This window comes from Dermatophagoides farinae, chromosome 2 (genome assembly GCF_024713945.1).
Source record: "Dermatophagoides farinae isolate YC_2012a chromosome 2, ASM2471394v1, whole genome shotgun sequence".
Taxonomy (NCBI): domain Eukaryota; kingdom Metazoa; phylum Arthropoda; class Arachnida; order Sarcoptiformes; family Pyroglyphidae; genus Dermatophagoides; species Dermatophagoides farinae.
The window spans coordinates 4,361,114-4,384,114 of record NC_134678.1 but is presented as its reverse complement, the minus strand read 5'-3'; the positions used below and the strand labels follow the sequence as shown (position 1 = coordinate 4,384,114).

The 23,001-nt window shown below is 29.6% G+C and overlaps 5 protein-coding genes across 5 annotated transcripts in view; 2 read left to right on the top strand and 3 right to left on the bottom strand.

Annotated features, from left to right (window-relative positions):
- The first annotated feature begins 45 nt into the window (after nt 1–45).
- LOC124495726 (uncharacterized) lies at nt 46–998 on the top strand. The gene is made up of 2 exons (XM_047059160.2): nt 46–187; nt 238–998. The coding sequence occupies exons 1-2, from the start codon at nt 95–97 to the stop codon at nt 658–660; spliced, it is 516 nt and encodes a 171-aa protein (XP_046915116.2). The 5' UTR covers nt 46–94; the 3' UTR covers nt 661–998.
- Nucleotides 999–1,001: 3 nt separating this feature from the next.
- Nucleotides 1,002–2,005, top strand: LOC124495696 (glycolipid transfer protein). Its single transcript, XM_047059128.2, has 2 exons — nt 1,002–1,299; nt 1,355–2,005. Exons 1-2 carry the CDS (start codon nt 1,075–1,077, stop codon nt 1,799–1,801), a joined length of 672 nt encoding a protein of 223 aa, XP_046915084.1. The 5' UTR covers nt 1,002–1,074; the 3' UTR covers nt 1,802–2,005.
- mRpL17 (mitochondrial ribosomal protein L17) lies at nt 1,743–2,859 on the bottom strand. The gene is made up of 5 exons (XM_047059138.2): nt 2,756–2,859; nt 2,673–2,701; nt 2,390–2,605; nt 2,262–2,333; nt 1,743–2,193 (listed from the first exon to the last, which is right to left on the bottom strand). The coding sequence occupies exons 1-5, from the start codon at nt 2,772–2,774 to the stop codon at nt 1,891–1,893; spliced, it is 639 nt and encodes a 212-aa protein (XP_046915094.1). The 5' UTR covers nt 2,775–2,859; the 3' UTR covers nt 1,743–1,890.
- Nucleotides 2,860–2,921: 62 nt separating this feature from the next.
- Nucleotides 2,922–3,948, bottom strand: LOC124495690 (rRNA-processing protein UTP23 homolog). Its single transcript, XM_047059117.2, has 2 exons — nt 3,639–3,948; nt 2,922–3,577 (listed from the first exon to the last, which is right to left on the bottom strand). The coding sequence occupies exons 1-2, from the start codon at nt 3,853–3,855 to the stop codon at nt 3,006–3,008; spliced, it is 789 nt and encodes a 262-aa protein (XP_046915073.1). The 5' UTR covers nt 3,856–3,948; the 3' UTR covers nt 2,922–3,005.
- A 320-nt stretch (nt 3,949–4,268) lies between these two features.
- Nucleotides 4,269–23,001, bottom strand: part of LOC124494415 (uncharacterized) — a 34,858-nt gene continuing 16,125 nt past the window's right edge. Inside the window, exons 3-11 of the mRNA XM_047057585.2 lie at nt 17,720–17,943; nt 16,607–16,681; nt 16,485–16,545; nt 10,964–11,038; nt 9,434–9,465; nt 8,124–8,421; nt 7,916–8,061; nt 5,954–6,293; nt 4,269–4,940 (exon numbers count right to left, since the gene is read on the bottom strand). Of these exons, the coding sequence (XP_046913541.1) occupies nt 4,867–4,940; nt 5,954–6,293; nt 7,916–8,061; nt 8,124–8,421; nt 9,434–9,465; nt 10,964–11,038; nt 16,485–16,545; nt 16,607–16,681; nt 17,720–17,943 (1,325 nt within the window). The 3' untranslated portion in view covers nt 4,269–4,866. The remainder of the gene's footprint in view (nt 4,941–5,953; nt 6,294–7,915; nt 8,062–8,123; nt 8,422–9,433; nt 9,466–10,963; nt 11,039–16,484; nt 16,546–16,606; nt 16,682–17,719; nt 17,944–23,001) is intronic.

Below are 23,001 nucleotides of genomic sequence, written 5' to 3'. Positions count from 1 at the left end.
TATCCACAAAACAAAGATTGAAAATCAATATGATCTGCCCAATAGATGGCAGTAAGTGATGATAATGATGAAATATCGCTGAACATGTCGAACGATGGCCGATGATGTTTTCGGTGATTCAGATGGTGATGATGAATTAGCCTTGGCATCAAGAGAATTCGAAAGAGATTTGAATCGTATTGAAAATGTAAGTTATCCATTGAAAAAAAATCGGGTTTTGTTTTAAATTCTTTTTAGTCAGCATTCCATGACGCTTTTGAGGAAACACGAGACAAATTGACACAGCAATCCTTCGATGATGGATATTCGATTGCTTTTCCATATTTCGAAAAGATAGGACATCTAGAAGGATTCAATGATGTTTTGATTTATAAAATGAGACATCAGGATGAAGTTCTTAATCGTATGAAACAAATCAAATCTCGGATATCAAGATTGTATATGCAACTAGATCAAGAATTTGAACAGCAGATGAATTCAAATGTTGAGCGAAAATTGTATGAAATATCCGAAGAAATGATGATGGAAAACATTAAGCCGAGTAATGAATTGATCAATGAATTCAATCAGATCAAAGCCGAAATCATTGAATGTGCAAAATTGGCTGATTTAAATTTCGATGAGCGAATCATCGGTAAAATTAATGATATAAATTTGTGAAATTTTTATTTATTACAACATTGTTCTAATAAAACAAAAACAATACATGGAATTAATAATCCGAACGTTTCGACATCCACCGAGCTAATACGGTGCTGAATCGATCTTGACGACTATAGTGATTTCGATATAGTAGCCAATGGCCAGCTATACCGGCCAAAACCATGCCCACGAAGATTTTTCTTCCGGCTGGTGAACTTGAATAGTTATTCTTATCTGGATATACTCGAAAATTCGCCATATTCGTTACGATAATTGATGGACAATCTATAGTAAATCAATCTCAGAGGTCAGACTCGTCGACACTCGCAATCAGCTGTTTATGAATCGAATACTGCCATCTGGTAATTTATCATTAAAATAATATGTTAGAATAATCAGCTTTTTCCTCACATAAATTATCTGAAAATCAAAATGGAAATCTGCAATAATGAGCCGGTGTTCTTTGAAACGGTTGTTCCTTTCGTCGACATCGATACAGATGGTTTAATAGATACAGAAAGATTCCTTGAAGCCTCCAAATGTATAGTTAAATTTGTCGAATTTTTCGGCATCACTTTTAAGCCTGTTAAAAACGATATCGATGGCAACATCAATAAACTAATGAACATATTTGATACGGATAAATCCATGTTTAAGGTGAGATCATATAATTAAAATATGTGATTTTTCTTTGAATGATATGAAATTTTAGCATTTGAATACGATAGTGAAACTTGAAAAAGAGACACTTAAAGATGAAGACCTACACGTCGGAACGGATGCATTGACATGGCTAAATCGAGCTCTGATTTACAATCAAATTTTCCTCTCGTTATTTCTAGAAGATTACAAACAAGTTGACGATGAAGAAAGCTTGCAAAACTTGCCCGAAGATTTGACCAAACACTTTGATTCAGCTTACGAGTTAACATTGAAGAAATACCATGGATGGTTAGTAAGAAAGATATTCAGTTGTTGTCTGATGGCTGTTCCAAGTAGAACCAATCTTCTAAAATATCTTGGATATCTGAATTTAAACATGCCATTGATCGAATTACGACAAGTGATCATCAAGTCTATCGATAATTATCTTAAACATCTAAAATCAAACACCGAAGCAGTGGCCATTTTATTATTGGCTCATGGATTTCAGCCTTGATCATTTAAACAATGTCTTATTTAATTACAAAGAAAGGATTTATATTCGATATTACAATTACTACACTAGAACATTTGTTGCCATTCGAGTTAATCTTGTTCATTTAATGTTTCACAATTCACATCTGTTTTGTTCATGTAATAATCTCGACTAACTTGACTAAGAAGAATATTATGTAGTAAATTTTTTCTTTTTAAATCATGATTCAATAATGGCGGATACGGATTGCCTTTCAATTCGATCAGTACTCGTTGATTAACGTACGATCGTTGTTTATAATTTGACCAATCGATGTCACGATTCGAGAGTAAATGCATCGATGTGAATGATGTCGTATAGTTTAAATAACGTGGTACCAATACTTTGAACAATTTATGGATCAAGGTTTTATCCTATTCACAATACGAATTTCATCATTTTAGAAGACAAAATTTTTAAAATTCATAAAAAATGATCATACTTTCAAATAGAAATTGGCAAGTTCCATTGTTGGTACATGACAGTCACCATAACGCATCGCTTCGGCTATCAACTGAATAAAAAAAAATTGAAATACAAGTAAAACTAAATTTTCGTTTATATAATTACCCGCTCAGTATAATTCCGAACTTCATATCCTCTGTAATAACTGAATTCGACTCGTTCTTGATCAATCAATCGATTGACCGAATGGGCAATCGCAATCAATCGCATTTGATAGGGAAATATCCGACGTAAATGTTCGAGATTACGTCCGCCTCGAACTTTGATTGCTTTATCAGGAATTACGTAAGGCATTTGAGGCATAAGTTTTTCGACTTTGGTCTACAAAATCAATTCATAATAAAATTAGCTTTATTGATGGAAAATCAATAGATAAATTCTGGCCTACCGTGGGAAAACGTATCCTTCGCCATTTGGCTAGTAAAAAATCAAAGATTTATTAAAACAAAATGATCATATCAATTATCTTACCAATAACTAAACGAGGCATTATGTTTGAGATTCAAAATAACAAAAATTTCAACACGATCCAAACAAATTGATTTAAGATTAACCAATTTGCATGCAGAAGCATGGCTACTTTCGGAAAAATTCTTGTGCGAATTTTTCCGTAAACTTTTCTCATATATAAGAATTATTTTGAAATTAATTCCAAAATTTTCTCAATTTATTAGATATTAGATTATATAAAAAAATTGACAATCGAAATGTATAAAAAAAACTACGATGAAGATGATTGTTGTTTCAGGCTTAGATCTGACTCAATTTTCTGAAACATTCGCTTAATATGGTTAGGTATACGTTTGGTTCGTGTTCGTTTCTTTTTACCATCCTGTTTCACAGCCACATTCGTGTTCGATGATGCCTTATTTGGAGCCACGCTTTTTTTCTTTTTGCATGATAATGGATTCGGGCCTTTTGGACCTTTACGTTTCCGTTTGACATGTGCTGGTTTGTCTAAGGATTCAATCTTTTTCAATTTTTTCAACGTTTGAAACTGATGAGAATCGACTTGATGAAAACGTTGTTGTGATTCAATAGCTTTGTCTTTGGCTTCGACAGCTGGTTGCTCTAAAATTATGGTATTCGTTTTAATGAATAAAATAGGAACATAGGCAAGCGATCGCGTTCTCTCCGTAAGATCTTGATCTTGGGTGGCCAAAAAATAATGCTCTTCTTTTCGTTGTAGTAAAGAAAAAATACAATCATTTGCTGAAATTGGATTCTTTTCATGGCCACATTTATGGATTGGAAATTGTTTGATAACTAGCATTGCACCATAAATCGAATGGCCTATTGAATCAAGTATATAAATCGGTTAAAATTTTTGTAAACATGATAGAGATACACTTACCAAGTCTTTCTGTTTCATTGACAACACAAACAGTTGTCAATAATTTAACATCATCATTTAAATATTTTGGAATTTGTTCTTTAATGTTGATTTTATTCTTCAAAGCAGCTTGACAGAATGTTGCATCCAAAATTATCTGGTACGGTGGTCGAAAATCGAAATAATTACGATAAAATAACAAATGCCGTTGGGCTCGTTTGTATCTAGTTATTTTCATTATCTTGGATTTTCATGAAAAATCTTGTCAAAATAATATAGAATCAATAAAAACAACAAAATAAATAAGAATCAACAATCCTAAAATGTGATTCACGTGTGAATTTTAATTTGGGACTATATATAATCGTTCATATAAGACGTATTATATGAAAATTTGAATTTCTCCAAATACAAGAATAAGAAAAAGAGAGGTCGTACATTGTAGTAATAAATGATCTGAACCAACAGTTCCCATCGTCTTGGATGTCAGAATTGCAATGTAAAAATATGAATTAAAAAGCGAAAACATTTCTTGCTGAAAATAAATCCAATTTAAAAGTTTTCACATTAGAATATTCCTCTGAAACATCATATCAAACAAAATTATACACCTAACTTTTAATATTTATTAGTATTAAAAAAAATTCAAAATTGATAAACGTATTTATTTAGAAATATTTATTATCAGTTTATTTTTAAATGATTAACCATATTTAAGATTGCTCAATGCATTTTATATATATTGAATAAATATTCATTGGTCAGTGATGTATATTTACAACAAGAACATGATTGAATCAACAAAAAAAAATCCAAGTTAAAAGTAGAATAGATGACATATATGTGCGTATGTGCTCGTAACGAAAATCAAAGTTGGAAAATCAAAAAACAAACAGGCAGAATGAAAAAAAAACTGATACATTTTACCGTCATTGCTTATGGATGGAACATTTAAGTACAATAGAATTACTGTATTTTATGAAATTTGGACAAAACGGAAAAAGAAAGAAATGATGATTCCACGGTGGCATATGAATGATATTTACAAGAAATGATCATTTAATAAACAGAAAAGAAATAATTTGTGGCACAAAAATTGGAAAAAAGTTTCTCGCTTTCAAAAAAAAAAGAAAAAAAATTTTCAAATTTACAGGCGAATCCAGTTTACAAGAAGTTTATGTTAGTCGAATTGATAAAATGAAGAGAATCAATTCTGAAACGATGCCGAATACAACAAAGAACAAGGCAATCAAATTAAAACAACCGGCACCAGGAATAACCAGCAAATAATGGCCATCGTTTGAATCAGCATTATGGATGTAACTATGAAAATGATTAAAATGAAAAACAAAAAAAAACAAAATTAGATATAGTTGAGTAAAATTTATGAGGTAATTATTTTGATCATCATTATTTTAAATCGTGATGATCATGATCATCAAAAAAACAACAACATTGAAACATAAACACAGGAAAATGGCTAAAAATAAAAATAAATTGAAGAATTTCTCTGTAAATAAATAAATAAAATTAAAAAAAAAACTGTATCACAATATGATTTAGAAACAAACACTTTTATATATTTTTTTTTTTTGAAATTAAATTAAATTAAATGAAGACAAAGAATTCTCGGTATCTTGTTATATTTTGTAAATGTCGATCAGTTTACGATATATGTTGTGATTTGCTATTATTTTCGTTGATGACATAGTGAGATTCTGATGACGGGGGAAGAAAATGGATTGAGTTCATTTTTTTCGTCTGCTTCAATGAATTATTTGTTTGGTTAGTTAGTAAATAATTTTTGTTTTTTTTTCATTTTTCTTTGATTCTCTATAAATGTGATTCGCTCAAATGACCAACAATGATGATGATGATGATGAAGAAGCCCTATTAACGATTAAGGACGATGATGATACCGACTGGACAATCGGAGAATGTCTCATTGCACGAATATGTTCTCTTTTTTCCTTTCTCTCTAAATATAAGCTATCATCATTATTAGTTAGTGTACCCCGTGTCTGATCATCGAAAATAAAATACAACTTAAAAAAACTTCTGCACAAAAATCGAACAAAAAATGTGTAATCTGAAAAAGTAAATCACACGAGCAATGAGTCAAAATCGTACAAGGATTTTAAGTTCATCATCAATGGAAATGATTCTATATTACAAACATAATGCACATTATATACATGTTCAAAGGAACAATGATGAAACAAGAAATTAGACAATTTTTTGTTCTTGTCGGACATTTGAAATGCTGAATGAGTGTAGTGAGAAGTGGAATTTTTTTGAATGAAAAGAATGAATGATCAAATGATTATTATGATTACCATTGATATTAACAGCAAAGTTTTCGGAAAAATGCAGACCCGAACTTTGTTTCGATGTGCCAAGAAGAAGTTCATTCTTAACATGGTAAATGTTTTTCTCCATTGATGCTAAACATTTGATACGATATTGTTTAATGTTCGATGATGTACGATCATTTTTACTGTTGCTGGACAAACGATTTGACAATTGATGGTGGTAATGTTTGCCACTATGCGATAATGATGATGATGATGAAACCGAGTTTTCCATTTTCACCTTAAATTTTAGGCCTAGTTTAGAGGCAAATGATCCATCACTTAATGGAAATATTGGATATTCGCGAATTTGAGCTGGATTGGCCTATGGAAATAAAAAAAAAGAAGAAAACATTGAATAAATGTCAAGTTATCGATAGAAATGATTATTTGTAATGTTTAAGATGAAAATAATCAATACTGTAGATTTTTTTTAAAAAGGAAAATTCCACAAAATAAATGCGAAAATAAAAAATTTAATCCACATGTCTATATATTACGAATATTTCAATAAATTTTCCATTAAATATAGAAAAAAAAAGAATTTGAAGAATGAAACAAACAGAAAAAACAAATTTTGGGATGACCAACAAACAAACCGACAAACTAACACATCGAATGAATAACTGGATGCTTGTCCGTTAAGCCACTAATCTAATATAATCAGTTTTGAACTAGTTTTCGATCAAGATTTTTTTTTGCGATCGATCAAATATATTTGTCGCATCACAAATTTTTTTTCATTGTCAAACGGTATACGATCATTCGATTTCATAAAATGAAAAAGAATCGACATGCACGCATGCATGAACGAGTATGTCGATTCAAAATGTAATTCAATTGTTATATACCTTATATAACAACAATGTTTTGACAAACAAAAACATCCAAAAAACAACGATATATAGAATGAACAAACAATTTTAATGCCTATCTAATGACTCTTTCATTGTGTCATTATTATTATATTCGTCTTTATAGTATTCAAAAAAAAAATTCCATGTCTTTATGCAAGTTTCGAGGCTGGAATCTTTTCTTTTTAATTCGTTGTCGTGTGTATATCACATCATGTCATTGTTGAGCCCCTTTTTGTTTGTCTTCGGTCTGTTTTGTTTCATAAAATTCTGAATATCGGATCCTATTTGGATTTTGTTGAAAAACACAACTGGCAACTTTCATGATCATAGATACAAACGTACACACGACGACAACGAAGACTACGATCCAAACAACAATAATGATGTCTGTTTTGAAATTTTATTCACACAGCGTTGAATATATTCTAACATAGTCGAATGAGAAACAAAAAAAAGAAGAAAATTTGTGCAAAGCCGTATAAATTATGTTGTTGTTTCGTATACCGAAAAAAAACAACATGTTTGTCTATGAGTATGGATGGATCGACGATTCCACGGGACGAGATTTCCAATCGTAACCGATTGTATATTATACAAGTTTTGTTGTCTGGTTGTTTATGTTGCCATTTGTCATCTTATTAATAGATAGATACTATATATAAAGAAATAATAACAACCATCACCATCACCGTTACCAAAATAGAAGTTAGAATGAGAAAAAATAAATTGTATGTACGAAAGTTCAAACATTTCGAAATAAAGAAATAGAATCCATTCAATACACGATTGAATCGATTCGCTTCGAAAAGCAATCAGTTCATAGTTGCAGAAACAAAATTTTCTTTTCCGAATCGAATAAGCCTTTTTTGAATGTGTTCTTTTCTAAATAATAATTTACACTAGATTCACATGTCAAATTGCATTGATTTGTTGCATGTAATGAGAAAAAAAAAGTAATTCCAATTCAATTTTTCTCTCTTCTTTTATTCATAAAAGAACTTGTGGATTCATAAATTTGGTAGCTAATTGAATTCCCCCATGGAGATGGTGAATTGAATGTGACATGTATGATTCATAAGGTTAAACATACCTCTTCATCATTGACCATAAAGCTGAGCTTTGGAGCAGGTTTTGCACGTGAAATGCATGTCAAATTGACAATATCACCAGGCTTATAATATCGTTGATGTGATATTCCGGTTATAATGGGAATATCTTTGCTCATAGAATCGGTTACTGTTTATGAATGAATCAGTTAAATTTTTGTGGTATAACTAATATTGATCTTTTTGACTTACTCATTTGATGAGCTGAATTTCTATATCTGTTGAATAAATCCGACGACGATGATGATGATGGATCATTGGCACCGCCGATCATAACCTCTTCACTGGCCACCGTATATTGTAGAATAATATCACTTAAACAGGTTATTTTTAATAGACCACCATGATAATGGCTGCTTTCAGAATAGAAAAATAATTGCGATGCTGAACCGATTAGACCATCGGATGATGATGACAGAACTGACAATGATTTAACATAACGAGAATCGGCAATCTCCTGATTGATATGCCATGTTAATGTTGCGGGTGGCTGAACCAGATCATCAAAAAAGATAAAAAAAAATTAAAAGCATAAATATTTCAAGTTAAAAACCAGAAACATGAAGAAGGAAAACCTCTTTCAAGTAAATAAACGAATGTTCATCATAAATTTCAATTAGAATAATAGACATTGTTGTCGTTGTTGTTGTTGTCTGTCTTATAAGGTCGATAATATTTGAAAAAAAGTATCAAACTACAAATTAAGTTAAGGCTTTTTTTTGTTCTTTTACAAACACTGGATACAAAGTTAATTTTAAAAGGATCCAAAAGCAGATGGGGATTTATATGGCCGGGGGTTTACAATTTTAAAATTCAACAGACATATCTACTGCCGCTGTTTCAAAAACAAAACAAAAAAAAAAAATAAAAATTACGTGTGTATATAAGCTATAACGCATATGACCGAATTATGTGACTGAACCAAAATACCAGAAAAAAACAGAATTTAAAGAAAAATGAGAAAATAATGAGAATATGAACTTCTATAGCTTATATAACAAACAATAATACATGTAACGAGTTCATGGAAAAAATCTCAGTACATAGTACATACAGATCATCATTATTCCTCTAGTTTTTTTTATAGGATTCACAATAAAGTGAAAAAAAAATTCTGTATTTGTGTGTGGAGTTTGTAATAAACAAATCGCAAACATCTTTTAATCATATATTAACAAATTCAAATTGCGACTTATTTATAGCAATGGTATATGTCCAACATTTATTTAATCAGATCAATGTTGTATACATGTTTGTCAATTCATTTGTAATCTGTCATATAAAGGCTTAATAAATTCCTATTTATCTAGTATTGAAGATTATTTGATCATCGAGCCATTAAATAGCTGTTAGAAGGCAACTTAATTACTTCCAGCATATCATAGGTAATGTAACCAGATGTAAAAACATTGATGTATACATATGACAACAGAAACAACAGTCAAAAAAAAGGCAACAACAAAGAAAAACATGAAGAAAAAAAATAGCAAACAAGCACTTACCCTGGATGGCATGGTTCGACAAGTCAAATTGACTGTTTCCAGAAAAGTGGTCCAAAAGAATACAAAGAATATGTGAAAAGTAAAATAATGAGAATGATAGAAAATGTGAAATTAAATATTCATTAAATAGATCGCTTACATAAATAATAAAGTCATAAGTGTCAAACTATGAAACCTAACGATTAAATACAATATACTATATGAATAAATACTGTATAATAAGAGCTACTCATGAGCTCATTTTATTCTGTGTTTATGAATTCTGCAATTAAGCGCGAATGGAACCCGAATCATATAAATATAAACCGGAAATATATTTGTCGAAAGGCCGAAAGTCTTCAAATATATTAAATACAGTAAATGTTTGTAAATTAATTAAACACACGCTATAGAAGATATGGATCAGTAAAATAAAAGATGTGCACACTAGCAACATTGTTTTCATTTTAAAAATGAATTTTTTGCAGCTATTTTATTTTATGAATAAATTGAATTGGCACATGATGAGCAATTGATTTCATTTCATTTATGAATGTGATCTGTTTGAATTAATATATTAAAACCAAATGCACACACCGAAAATTTGGAGTATATTGATAGATACAAATCAATTGACCTGTAGGAAAATTGCAATATCGAAACCAAGATTACAAGAATCATTCGACCATTAATGAGTGTCAAAAATGATTTGCTATAGCACGTTCATTAATCGTTAGAGGTGAATGCTTCCATCGAATTATAATCATAATCATCATCATCATATTATTTTATTATCATCTTGGCTTATACAAAATTCTTTCCATCATCGTCGTCATCTCTAGCTTTTCTCTTATGGATTCGACAAATGATTGCCTTTTACATATATATATGGAATCATATGAATTAAAATAATTCCTATTGATAGTTTTTAGTTGTCTCTCTTTCGTTCTCTCACGAATATATCAAATTTATTTAGTATAATATTTGATGGATGACGTGAATAATGTTCGATTCGATTCAGTTAGCGGTTTTTTGAGATTGGCATGGAAATCATCATCATCATCATTGTCAGCTTCACTAACCAACACCAACAATATCAACGAACTGAACAAATTTATTATCACATACATACACTCACACATATTAAATGGATCTACCATAAATCCCAAAGGTATTGGCTCGGTTAGAATATTTCTACCAATGAATCGAATCGGATATTTATTATTATATTCTTCCTCCATGACTCAATATGTGTGTTTATTTCAATCTAATTTCTGACCCTTTCCATTTACATCATCACCTGATTTTCTCAACCAATCTAATGATATTCTATCCTATATATTCGAAATACATATTGACACAAATATAAGATGAAATATAAATAAAATTCCAAAAACTAATAAGATTTAAATTTTTAATTCGAATGAGAAAAAATAACAAAATAAAGAATGAGTTCATTTTTGGATTTAGAATTAGTTTGTTGTTGTCATCGGGTGAATGAAAAGAGCATCAACAAAAAAAAACTGCAAAATTGGCCACAAAAAAACTTACTTAAATCTCCTGGTCTATAATAGCTGGTATCGTTGTTACCAATGGTATGGATAATTGGCTTCTCTTTGGGCAGACCTGAAAATGAAACAGATAAAAAATGTAGAAATGGAACGAAAAAAAAACAAAACAAAACATCAAAAAAAAGACAAAAGAAAAAAAAGATGATTCTATTTGATATGAAAAAAAAGAAAGTGAAAAATGGATAAACATTTCATGGTTGATTCATTATTGATGAAGGTAGAAATCAACAAAAATACGAACACACACACACAGAAAAGTAACATATATACTTATGAGATGAGCTAGAATCGGTTTTATTTGTAATTTCTATATCTTATAACATATACTCAAGTTGAAAGAAATTGAGATATATGAAAAAAAAATTATAAAAATCTATATTTATTAGTTGTTATATGATACTAGGATCTTCATTATTATCATCATGATGATGATGAGTAGTACAGTAGTGAAACTAATGATCTAAAACACGCAACATTTTTTTTTGTTTTGTTTCGAAAGCTTGTCTATTTAATTAATGCCTATTTAATTATGATTCTATTGTGAATAGGGAAACAATTCTAATAATTGGCTGTTGTGTCGATTCCTAGGGTTTGATTTAACAACAACAACAATAACAACAACAATAATAATAATAATAGTTAATGATGAATGCTTTTTTTGACTATATGAATAGATGGAATGTTGAAATATTGAAATCCAGTTCGTTTTTTTTTTGTTCGTACGTGCAACGATGGAAATCAAATATTTTTTTTTACTAACTATTTTTTTTGTTTTGTTTTTTTTCGTTTTGGTTTTTGGAAAATAAATAGAAAAAAACAACTCATAAGAAACGAACAAGTAAGAGTTTGTTCCAAGTAGAAAGCAAGAAAACAACGACATAAAATCGTTCGACAAAAGCTAACATATTTTTTTTCCCCATAGACAATTTGTCGATTTCGGTTCATGTCACTAATGGGAAGGGATAAAATGGCCCAAAGACATAGAATTTGAAAGGAAAATATCTTAAACGGTATTCCACCAATAATAATGTCGGTACAATTACTGCTAGTTTTTACGGCTTTTATTCTCATTTTGTCGGCAGCCATAACGATTCAAAGAATCAAAATACAGCGACGATGAGCAGCGATTCATTGCAAACAAAACAAAATTCGTTCTTTATGTTTTACACATAAGATTGACATTTTCAATCGAGATATACATGGACATTGTTTATTTAAAAAAATTTTGAATGTTTTTTCAATTATTAATGTAGTTTATAAAAAAAAGAATTCATTTGAAATTTTTTTTTCGGATGTATCAATCTGAAACATGATAAAGTTAAAACCGCAAAGAAAAAAAACCACATGATCAGCGAAATCCATATAAATCATAAAGTATGAAATGATGAAAGCATCATACTTCTAACAAATAGATAAAAGACCAAAAGATAAAAAATTCTACAAAAACAAGACCGTAATAGAATACAGTATTTATGTTTTTTTTAATGGCAAAAAACATACGATTCACTCATCTTAGACTGATATAAAACTTCTTTTCTCGTTTTCATCACGTTGATGAGAATGAATCTTCAAAAAAAGTCTTTTATTTGTGCATAATTTACTAAAAGTTTTCAAAAAAAAAAAAAAAAAAAATTCATCCAGAACCTTTATTTCCTATAGTTTTTTGCTTCATGATGATGAAAATCTAGAGCCAAAGATTAAGATAAATTCCCAAGACTGTAAGTATGTTTTTGTAATCCCAAAGTGTACGGTAATAGGAAAGGGCAAAAATGTAACTATCCATTGGATACCGGAATGCCTAGAATGAATGCATTCATTTTTTTGACCAATTCTCTTAACCATAAAGAAGTTTTCGGATCATTTCGACATTACCAAAAAACAAGCTTGCACACATACACACACATTATTATTAGGATATGAAGCACAAATTTTTTTTTTTTTTGGTTCAGCTCACTTTGCAACCCCGTAAAAAAGAAGCAAACAAAACGATGGTAATATGAAGAATAGAATAAAAACAAAAGCAGTAACCATTTTTACTAAAAACGAATAGAGCCAAAAGTCATAACATCTTAATATGCCAATTCTCTCGAGTCCATTTAGACTTTCTTTCATTCTTACTCTATGGATCAAATGAAAGTTCTTGTGTGATGGTGTTTCAAATGAAAATATAGTTTTTTTTTCATATATATTTTTAAACTTAAATTCTATAGATTCCAACACTCTTGTTTCATCATCATCATCATCATCATCATCAATAAATTTTACTGATGTGGAATTTTTTTTGTTCATTTTTTGAACTTTAGAAGATCGAGAATTTAAGTAAAAAAATAGAAAAAGATATTAAATGAATAAAGAAAAAAAAATAAAAACAATCATGAATGGTTAAGAATTGAAAACAGAAAGTAAAGATCTGTTGTTAGTAATTTGAGTAAATAAATCTTTTAAGATTGAGAAAAAAGAAAAAAGATGACATCATTATTATTGGCCATAGAAAGAATTATAGTTGCGACAAACAAATTTTCTTTTCCATGCTCATATTGTGAATGAAAAAAAAATTCATTTTGAATAATTAAATTTCGTAACAAAAGAAAAATCGGTCAAGATGAAGAAAAATTTCATATTAATTTCATATGGTTGTGAAAATTCATCATAACAAATGGTAACATAACAAACATAAATCATTCATAACGGACTGTATATTCTATTATTATTGTTATTATTGTATTTCTGATTTTATTTGGAAATAGAATCGGATAAATCATCGAATTGTGGCGGGATTCTTTTTTCGTTCATAGTTTCATTCGAATGAGGATATAGGCCAGTTCTGACGGTTCATCATCATCATCATCATCAAAGAGGGTGAAATGAAAAAGAAATGCAAATTAAAAGCCAAAGTATCAAACCGAAAAATAGGGGCGAAAAAAATTGATGATCGGTCAAAAGTAAAGAAAAATCTTTAACAATACAAGCCAAGATTTTTTTTTTGTTTTTGTTGATTTGATTTTGGACTAAAGAGAAAATCCAATAAGACTCAATTTTCAAGATCTTTGTTTTTTTTTCTTCAATTGTTTGCGTACCGCACATGAACATACATTAATAATGCCCGAATGGCAAAATCGATTTGTTTTATTTTGATTTTTTTTTCATTTTTTTTTCTTCTTCGCCATTCGTCATCATCATCAGGGAGGCCGGAATCACAAAAAAAAATTCCGAGATGAATGACTGAATGCATCAAAATCTCACCACATATATAATATACACAACAGTTGTCATCAATATATTTGAAATGGTGGGTCGGATGAATGGATTGTTTGTGAATTTATTTTGGCTTATTTAGAACTACACATATGTGTATGTACAGAATGAGGTAATGATTTTTGTATATTTTGTCGCCATATTTTTTTCGGATGGCCTTAACCAGCCGAAAAGAATATTCCATTTGCAATGATGATTTCCGAGTTTGATTCTCGATTGTTATTGTTATTATTATTATAAACATTATTGTTAATATACAATATTTCTACATGCGTTTGCAAATGATTTTTTAATATAAAAACAGCCACACCAAAAAACGGTTTGCTACCGCCAGTGAATTTGTATTGTGAATACAATGAAACCGGACGATATCGATATGATTATTTATCAGGAAAAATTTTTTTATTCTCATTTTTAGTTTTGCTTCGAGGAGAAACTATTTTTTTTAGATAGTCCTATGAGAAGAGTAAAACACACACACACACACATGCAAACATACATTCACAGGATTCAAAAATGTTATATCGAGTAATGTTTGCTGAAACACTTGGGATACAATATTTATTATTGCGTTGAAAATATGAAAAAAAATTCATTTATTCGTTTGCTCAATAGAATCGAATTCATACCTAAGTTCATGAATGAATGAAAAAAAATGGCGAATCATGTATGTGTAAGCACTTGAATGACACATTCATTATATTCAGCAGAAAAAAAACGGAAAAAATCTTTCTATTAATAAATTTTAAGATGATCGAACGATCGATTGATTGTCAAGAGAAAAAAAATAAGTAATCAAGACTAGAAAAAGTGTTTATAATAAAGGTATGCTCCACAACTACATAACAGTCACTTTAACACTACAATTACTCAATTCAAATGCTTGAATGAATGAACTTGGAAAAAATCCAAATTATAGATCAAAGAAAAAAACTAATAATAATATTCAAAGATGTTTTTGAATTTCAATTAAAATTAAAATTTTTTTGCATGCTAAAAAAAATTGATTTGGCAACATAGAGTTAAGTAGCGAAAACCTAGTAGTAATGAATTCTGAATTTTTGAAAAAACAATTTCATTTACTATGTTAGACAGCCGTAAAGTGTGATTCTCTAACCATTGCTAAATGTTAAATTAGTCATTTTTTTCATCGTAAAAAATTGCAAAAACAAGCTTTGATTTCAAAAAAAAAAATTCTTTTTGTTTGACAAGAACATCCACAAATATTGATGACATGTTTAAAAAATCGGCCCATTTAACACGACAATTTTTTTCAACAAGAGTGACAAAAAAAAGAAAGAATTCAGTAATGAGAAAACATATTAGGATATGAGAATAGTCGCGGTCAAATCAATTATTTTAATTACCTCGAACAAACAAACAAAAAAAAGACTATTTTTGCTTTACGAGAAATGAAAATCACAACAGCAACATGATAATCATCATCTCGTAAATTATGATATCATCGTTATAGCTTGACAAGGCTTTCCATGATAAACCACATGTTTTCTTAAATGGAGGTCTAAATAATGTGGAAAATTTTGCTGACTATAAATCGATTCACATAGTCAATATTATTAGAACAAAATTGAATTTTATTTTGATCGTGTAGTCCTAAAAAAAATGATAATGAAGATATTGCCTTTAAATTTCCGCTATTATATAACTATTAATTAATCTGATAGTGTTTCTATTTGGAATCAATTTGTTTGTGTATGTGTGTGTGTGTGTGAAATAATGTTTCTCATTCACTCAATTTATACTGATAACAAATATATGAATGGACAGTCAGTTTGATAGGTTTTATTATTACTTAAGCAAGCAAAAAAAAAAAAAAAAGAACAGCAGCAAATCATCAGCTGCCAAAACCGGCACCTGGTTTCCAATACCAAATGCAAAATTGCAACATATACACGCCTTATCGCGTGTTTGTTCATTTTAAATGCATAATCGAATCTAATATTAAATGCACTCACACACACACCCAAAAAAAAAAAACGATCATGACTTGATCATCATGAAAGCGAAAAAAAACATGCAAACAAAAAATCTGTCTATTTTGGTATTAAGAATTTTTTTTTAATTCTTTGACAGAGATTTCATTCATTCAATAATAATACAATCAATGAAATCATCAATATGACAAATATGAACATTCAATTGCAGAAATGATCACAAAGTTAAACGTAATCATAATAATGATGAAATTATAATAAATAAAATTGATATATGAGAATTAAACTTACTGTAAATATGTAATTCTTTTTCTTTACGAACGGTTTGAAAACTGGGTGCTTCGGCGCTCACCTGAAATAAATGAATGATTATTATGAATCAGAAATAAGTTGATGGTTTTTTTTTCACTCACCTCACAACGAAATGATCCATCTGTATAGACATCAGTCTTGGTCAGATAGACATTTCCAAACGATGATCGTTGAAGCTGTTAGAAAAATTGAAAATCAAGAAAAAAAACACACATGGACAAAAATGAGATTTTTTTTTTGGAAAAATTCTTTCCACAATTTTTTTTTGTGTGATATAATCAAATTGACGGCCATAATTGAATATCGGATTTCAGACAGACAGTCAGAAATGAAAAAAAAACATTTGTGGGGTTGTGACTATTAAAACAAATGATTCAGATATTGTTTAGATCATTCATTGACAACAATTCATGGTTGTTGTTTGGAATGATTTTTAATTAAAAACCAATATATTCTCTGTCCCTTTTTTTTATTATTATTGTCTTGTTACAGACCAAAAAAAAGAAAAAAATATTACATTTAAACAAGTGCCAAAAAAATGTGTGTTAAATGTGAATTCAATGGTCCAAGTAACAGTAACACACACACACACACACACATTAAAATTAATGGTGATCGTTGTGCGGGTACTGACATCATTCGTATTGTGTGTGTGTGTGTGTTTGCCATTATTATTAAACTTTTCTTTCAACAATCTCTGATGCCAAAAGATTAATGAAAAAGTTGCCACCTCTGAATAAAGGCTGAACACAGAACCAGAGAGAAAAAAAAAACAGGCGTTGACGATAACATAATCCAAAAGAATAGTGAATCTCGATTTAAAATTTTTTTTTATTTCAAATCGTTTAAAAAAAATATGATCTAATGATAAGCTCCAATATTTTGTTCATACATACATATATCCAATGTGTGTACAACGATAATGGATGGCCATAGATCAATCACCAAAATGGATCTGAATTTTCACTTTATCACACACACACACACACATATCATCATTAATCTAATTGCACGTAATTTATGAGTGAACCTATTATCTTAATCATCGTCTAATATTATATAATTGTCGGAAATCAAACAGTGTACACATTGTAATTCTATTTTCTAATCGAACAAGTGTAACATATAATTTTTTTTAACAATTTCAATCGGAATCCAAATCAAAAATAGTGAAATATTTTGAGAGAGGAAAAAAAATTCATTTTCAAACTTACATCCAAATAGATTCCTTCCATTTGAAACATTTGTCCGGGTGGTGAATCTTTCGGTATCCAACGATAAAATTCTCCTTTAGCTTCAGAATCGGCATTCCAATGATACCATTTGATTGAATATAATTCTTCATTTTCAAGGTCATAGCTACAATTAAGCCATACTGGTTGACCCATTACTACCATCGTAGGTACATTGACCGAAATTAATTTCAAGGCAGAACAACCTGTGTGTGTATTGAAAAAAATAAATGAAATGAAATGAAAAGAATATTTAATTCTATTGTATATCGAACAATTTTTTCCATTCTATTTCTCTCCTTGTCAAACAAAACAAATCATTCATTTCAGAGATGAGATAAAAAATTAGTTCAATTAGAACAGGGCGTTAAACACCGGAAACAAAAGTGGCAAAAGAAAAAACTAAAAAAAAGCCTGCAGAGATAATCGTAAATGCTGGTTAAGGACAATTTATTGATTGTCTTGTCATGTCTGTATATATTGGCGTTTAGTCAAGAAAAAAAATCCCACGCGATCATTCATTTACAGGGCCCAACTTCACCAACAAAAAAAAAGTCGAAAGTAAATCCAAGTGGATTTTATTAATTTATTGACGATGATGAAATTAATGCTGTTGGCATTTATTTCTCTCTTCTTTTCGCTCTCTGAATTCGATTCGGTTGTCTCCGAAGACCAATTTGATTTATTGGTAGGATATGCTCAGCCTAAATGTACCAAAAAAATTCAGTGACTGAAAAATAACGTAAAACTTATCAACTCACTTAATTAAGCACAATCGTTTTTTTATTGCATAATTTTTTGTTATTGGCTTCACCTATTTCATTGTTACATTTTGATTTATTCATTTTCCTCCCGGCTCATAGCCACTGGTCATGGATAGCTCTTTGCCAACAAAGAGCCGGAATTCAAAAACACGTAAAAAACTGAAAAATGAACGAGAAGTAAAGTTGGACAGAGTCCGAAGTTTTGTTTGAACTGCTAATTTATAAGATGTTAGTTGTTTGCGACAGCGTACACGTTTTGATTTTTTTTAAATAATGTGAAGCAAACATGTTATCATTGCTTGTATTTTGATTGGATTCGAGTAAAGATTTAGTCAGTTCATCTCTAAAATTAAGATATGAGATTTTTTTACCAGTGACTTTTTTAAATATGATCATGCTATTCCAAATACACATGTCAAATAAATGGAAAAACAATTTGATGTACCATCTAACTGTTTTTCGTGGTGTTGAATAATAAGACATCATTTGATCTGCTCTATCAACACCGGCCATGAATTGATTATAATCAATAATGATGTTTGGTTTCATGGATTCAATGCCACGGCTATTTTTCCAATTCACCATTTTGAATTCATGATATGTGGAAATCATACAAACTTCCCGTTTGTCCTTCCATTTGCCGACAACAACATTTCCTTTGCGTTTCCAGACTGATTCACCTTTTGCAAGTTTTTTATTGATCACTTCCTTTGGGTTGAATTTTCTGTTCTTCCGCAAAGTGCCTACAATATGAGTCTTTTGTTGCAGTAGTGATTCAGCCAAATTTACACTTGTATAAAAATTATCAATATAAACGACATGACCTTTATTTAAATATGGATCCATTAATTTTTGAACCACACCATGTGCATGACTCGAACTTTGATTGTATACTGTTCCTTTTCCTTCGTAGATTAATATGTTCAAAATGAAACCGTTTGGTGTTGATAATTCATACAATTTGATTCCGTACTTTGCAGCTTTGTTTGGAATATATTGGCGGAAAAATAATCGTCCACGCCAAAGAAGCAATGCTTCATCCAATGATAAATTCCGGCCTGGAGAATATATTTCTTGGATGTTAGTCACAATATGTTCAACAACATTTTTGATTTTATGTAATCTGTTGGATGTATCATCGGTATTATCATAAAATGATAAACAACGTAGTATTGCTTCAAATCGATTGCGGCTGATAAATCTGCCGAAAAACGGATGATTATATATAAAGTTAGTGGCCCAATAATGTCTCAAAGATGGCATTTTGACATTTCCCATGACGATACACACTCCTAAGAATTTCTTCATCTCTTGAGCGTCAGTGTCTTTCCACATACGCATAGTTGATTGTCGGCTTGTACGACTTGAACGAAGAATTTTAGCTTTGTGATTCGTCCATTTGACAATTTTTTCTACCAAAACATTATCAAAAATTAATGAAAATGCTTCGAATGGTGCAATATTTGATGGCCAATTTTGTTTTACACCTTCACATCCATTGAAATCAAATATTTCGGGTATTTTTTCAACGTCCAACCAATCGTCATTTGCATCTTCATCTTCATTTGTTGATTCATCTATTTCGGTAGATTCTCCATCACTTTCTGTCATATTACTTTCTTCCAAATCTGAAGACATAGATGATTCACAGGATTCATTTTCAGAGTTGATACCAGTTGAATCATCACTAGATATTTCATCGATATTTTGTTCAATTTCAAATATTTGGAAAGATTTTTTTGATTCTGGCGCTGTTCTTTTACTTTTACCACTTCTTAAATACATTTTCACGTTTAAATTTGATCAATATTAGTGATGTAAATTGTAATATTTGAATTGAAAGTTGTTTCATAAAATGACACTTGTTACAAAGGTAATTCAAACATCCAAAGATTCGAATCATTCAAATTCGAATTTTTTTATTATCCTTCTATTTGAGAATGCGCATAATTCATATATATAATTTGAATGAATGAATCCAAAAGCCTGAATAACTGTCTGATTAAGATGAAAAAATTTTGAATTTTGCAAATCAAGAGTATAATCAGACAATAATAATCAAAATAAAAAAACAAAACAAAAAAAATACAATTGACATGAATATAAAAAAAACTTTATTTTACATGTAATTATTAATGGCATTATAATAAAAGAAAAAAGATGAATTTTTGCGATATTGGTCAAATTTTTGATTTTAAAACCAATCATATTTTCAGTAAACATTCTTTGAGAAATAAATCTCTAATTTCCAAATATAAGGTGATCTGAGTTCTCCATCCATGTCGTCGATAAATTGATAACTAGTGTTTATCTGTACATAATCGTCGAAGATCAACACAAATCACCAGAACAATTTATCTTTTACATTTAGATTATCGCATACTTTATCGTTTGGCAAATTAATATTCTATAAATTCATTTTAAAGACCATTCCATGATAGTCAACAACTGACTTATGATATGTCTGTATTTGACATGACCTTGTCTCAAAAACACTTTTCTGATCCAGAGACCAGTTGGCCCAGATATTAATCAAGCATTCTTCTTCAAATGCACAAAGTATGAAACATCTCGGAATAAAACTGAAAAAGTTATAGCCAAACAAAAAAAGGATATGCTTGTGGCTCATATATGAGCCGCTGGTCTATTGTGGAAAATTTGAGTGGCACACATATGTGACGCTTGGTCGTGAATGGGTTAAGCACAATCGTTTTCATATGGTATATTCATCTTTGGCCCTAGCCATGCCAACAAAGATTCAAAAAAAAAAAAAAGAATTAAGTAAAGCAAAAAAAAATCTTAATCTAGTTGTTGTTGTTTTTTTTATACTTTCATATGTCTCTCATAGATAATGATAATTCATCGGTATATTCTTCAGATTTCCAGGATGAGAAAGAAAGTTTAAAGGGAAAAAACTCTGTTAACCATGATGATAATTTTTCCAAGTGAAACCATTTTTTTTTCTAAATTTCCAAAATGGTTATTCATCATCATATGGTATATAATCGATATAATACAAACAATTCACAATACTAAATCATATGAATAGTAATAATGGTAATTCAAGAATAATCAATGGATCGATAACAATAAATATGATAAAAAAAATCGATTTTCAAATTCAAGTAATGTGAACATAATAATAATAATAATAAAAGTTCAAATCATTTTTTCTAACCCGGAAAAAATGAAAGGTATAGGTTTTTTTATTGTCTACCTACAGTTGGCAATAGTAAGAGTAAAAGTTATGCCAATTTAAAATCGATATAATGCAATGTATTGATGAAGATGATCAATTAATCTACTATAAGGTGGGTGCTGAAGGAACGAAAAAAAAAATTAAAACAGTATAGAATCACAATAAAAAACGAGAAAAACTCTGGTGAAACTAGCGGGTATAACAATAGACTTTTTTTTACACAAATATCGATACTAATTCAATCTTGATTGCGCGTGAATGATTCGGTTATAGTAGTAGTAAAAGAAAGAATTTTAAAGAATGAAAAAAAATTGCTTAATTTTTTATGAGTGTCGATACGAGTGTGAGTGCATTTGATGTTTCTTTTATTAGATTCTTTGTGTGTAGGTGTGTGGATGAATGAGGAGAGATATGGAATGGTTGTTATTACTAATGGTGGTTAATTGCAACTTATATGTGAACGTGTTTAGCCTTTAGGTTATACTTTTTGTTTTCCACATAAGGTTGGCCAAAAAAAAATGATGCTATGATGACCATAATAATAATAAATTCTATTAACAATTAAAAGATGAAAGTCGGTTTATGTATGAGAAAAGTGAACGGAGTAAATTTATATTTCTATGTATCCATATTTTTGATGGCCATTCATTCATTCTTCACATATGATCAACCACAAAATACAATCAAATAGAATATTCTTTTTGCTCGAAATATTGTCGAAATATTCCTATGAAAAAAAACGTGGTCATATATTCGATAACATGATTCATGGCAGCAAAATTAGAGCAGAAAAAAAATTGGTAAGCCAAATTTGATTCAATTAAGTCACGAATAATTCTCACATGAATGTTATGGATATTTGTGTATATGTGAATGTCGGACATGGACAAACTAATTAATTATACATGCACACTATCTATCTGGTTGCTATCGTTGTTATGGTTGCTGTTACCCTTATACGATATAATATGTTAGATATGATTAGTGGATTGGTTACCACATCTAAACATGATAACTATCTAGTAAATATAAAATCAATGGTCATCATTTTATGATCATTATGATTGAAAGTTATCATATCATATCCATATGGTGTGAATGAGTTTCAATAAGATAGACAGGCAGAGATTGTAATTCTACCAGTAAGAATATGGATATATCGAAAATATGGAAATCAATTCGATTGATGCAAATTGAATGCAATTTGGAATTTAATCATAACATGTTAGACAATTATAACATAATGATCATTCAGTCAGTACAATTCCCTGACATGGGTAACTAGTAAATTGAATTGACAA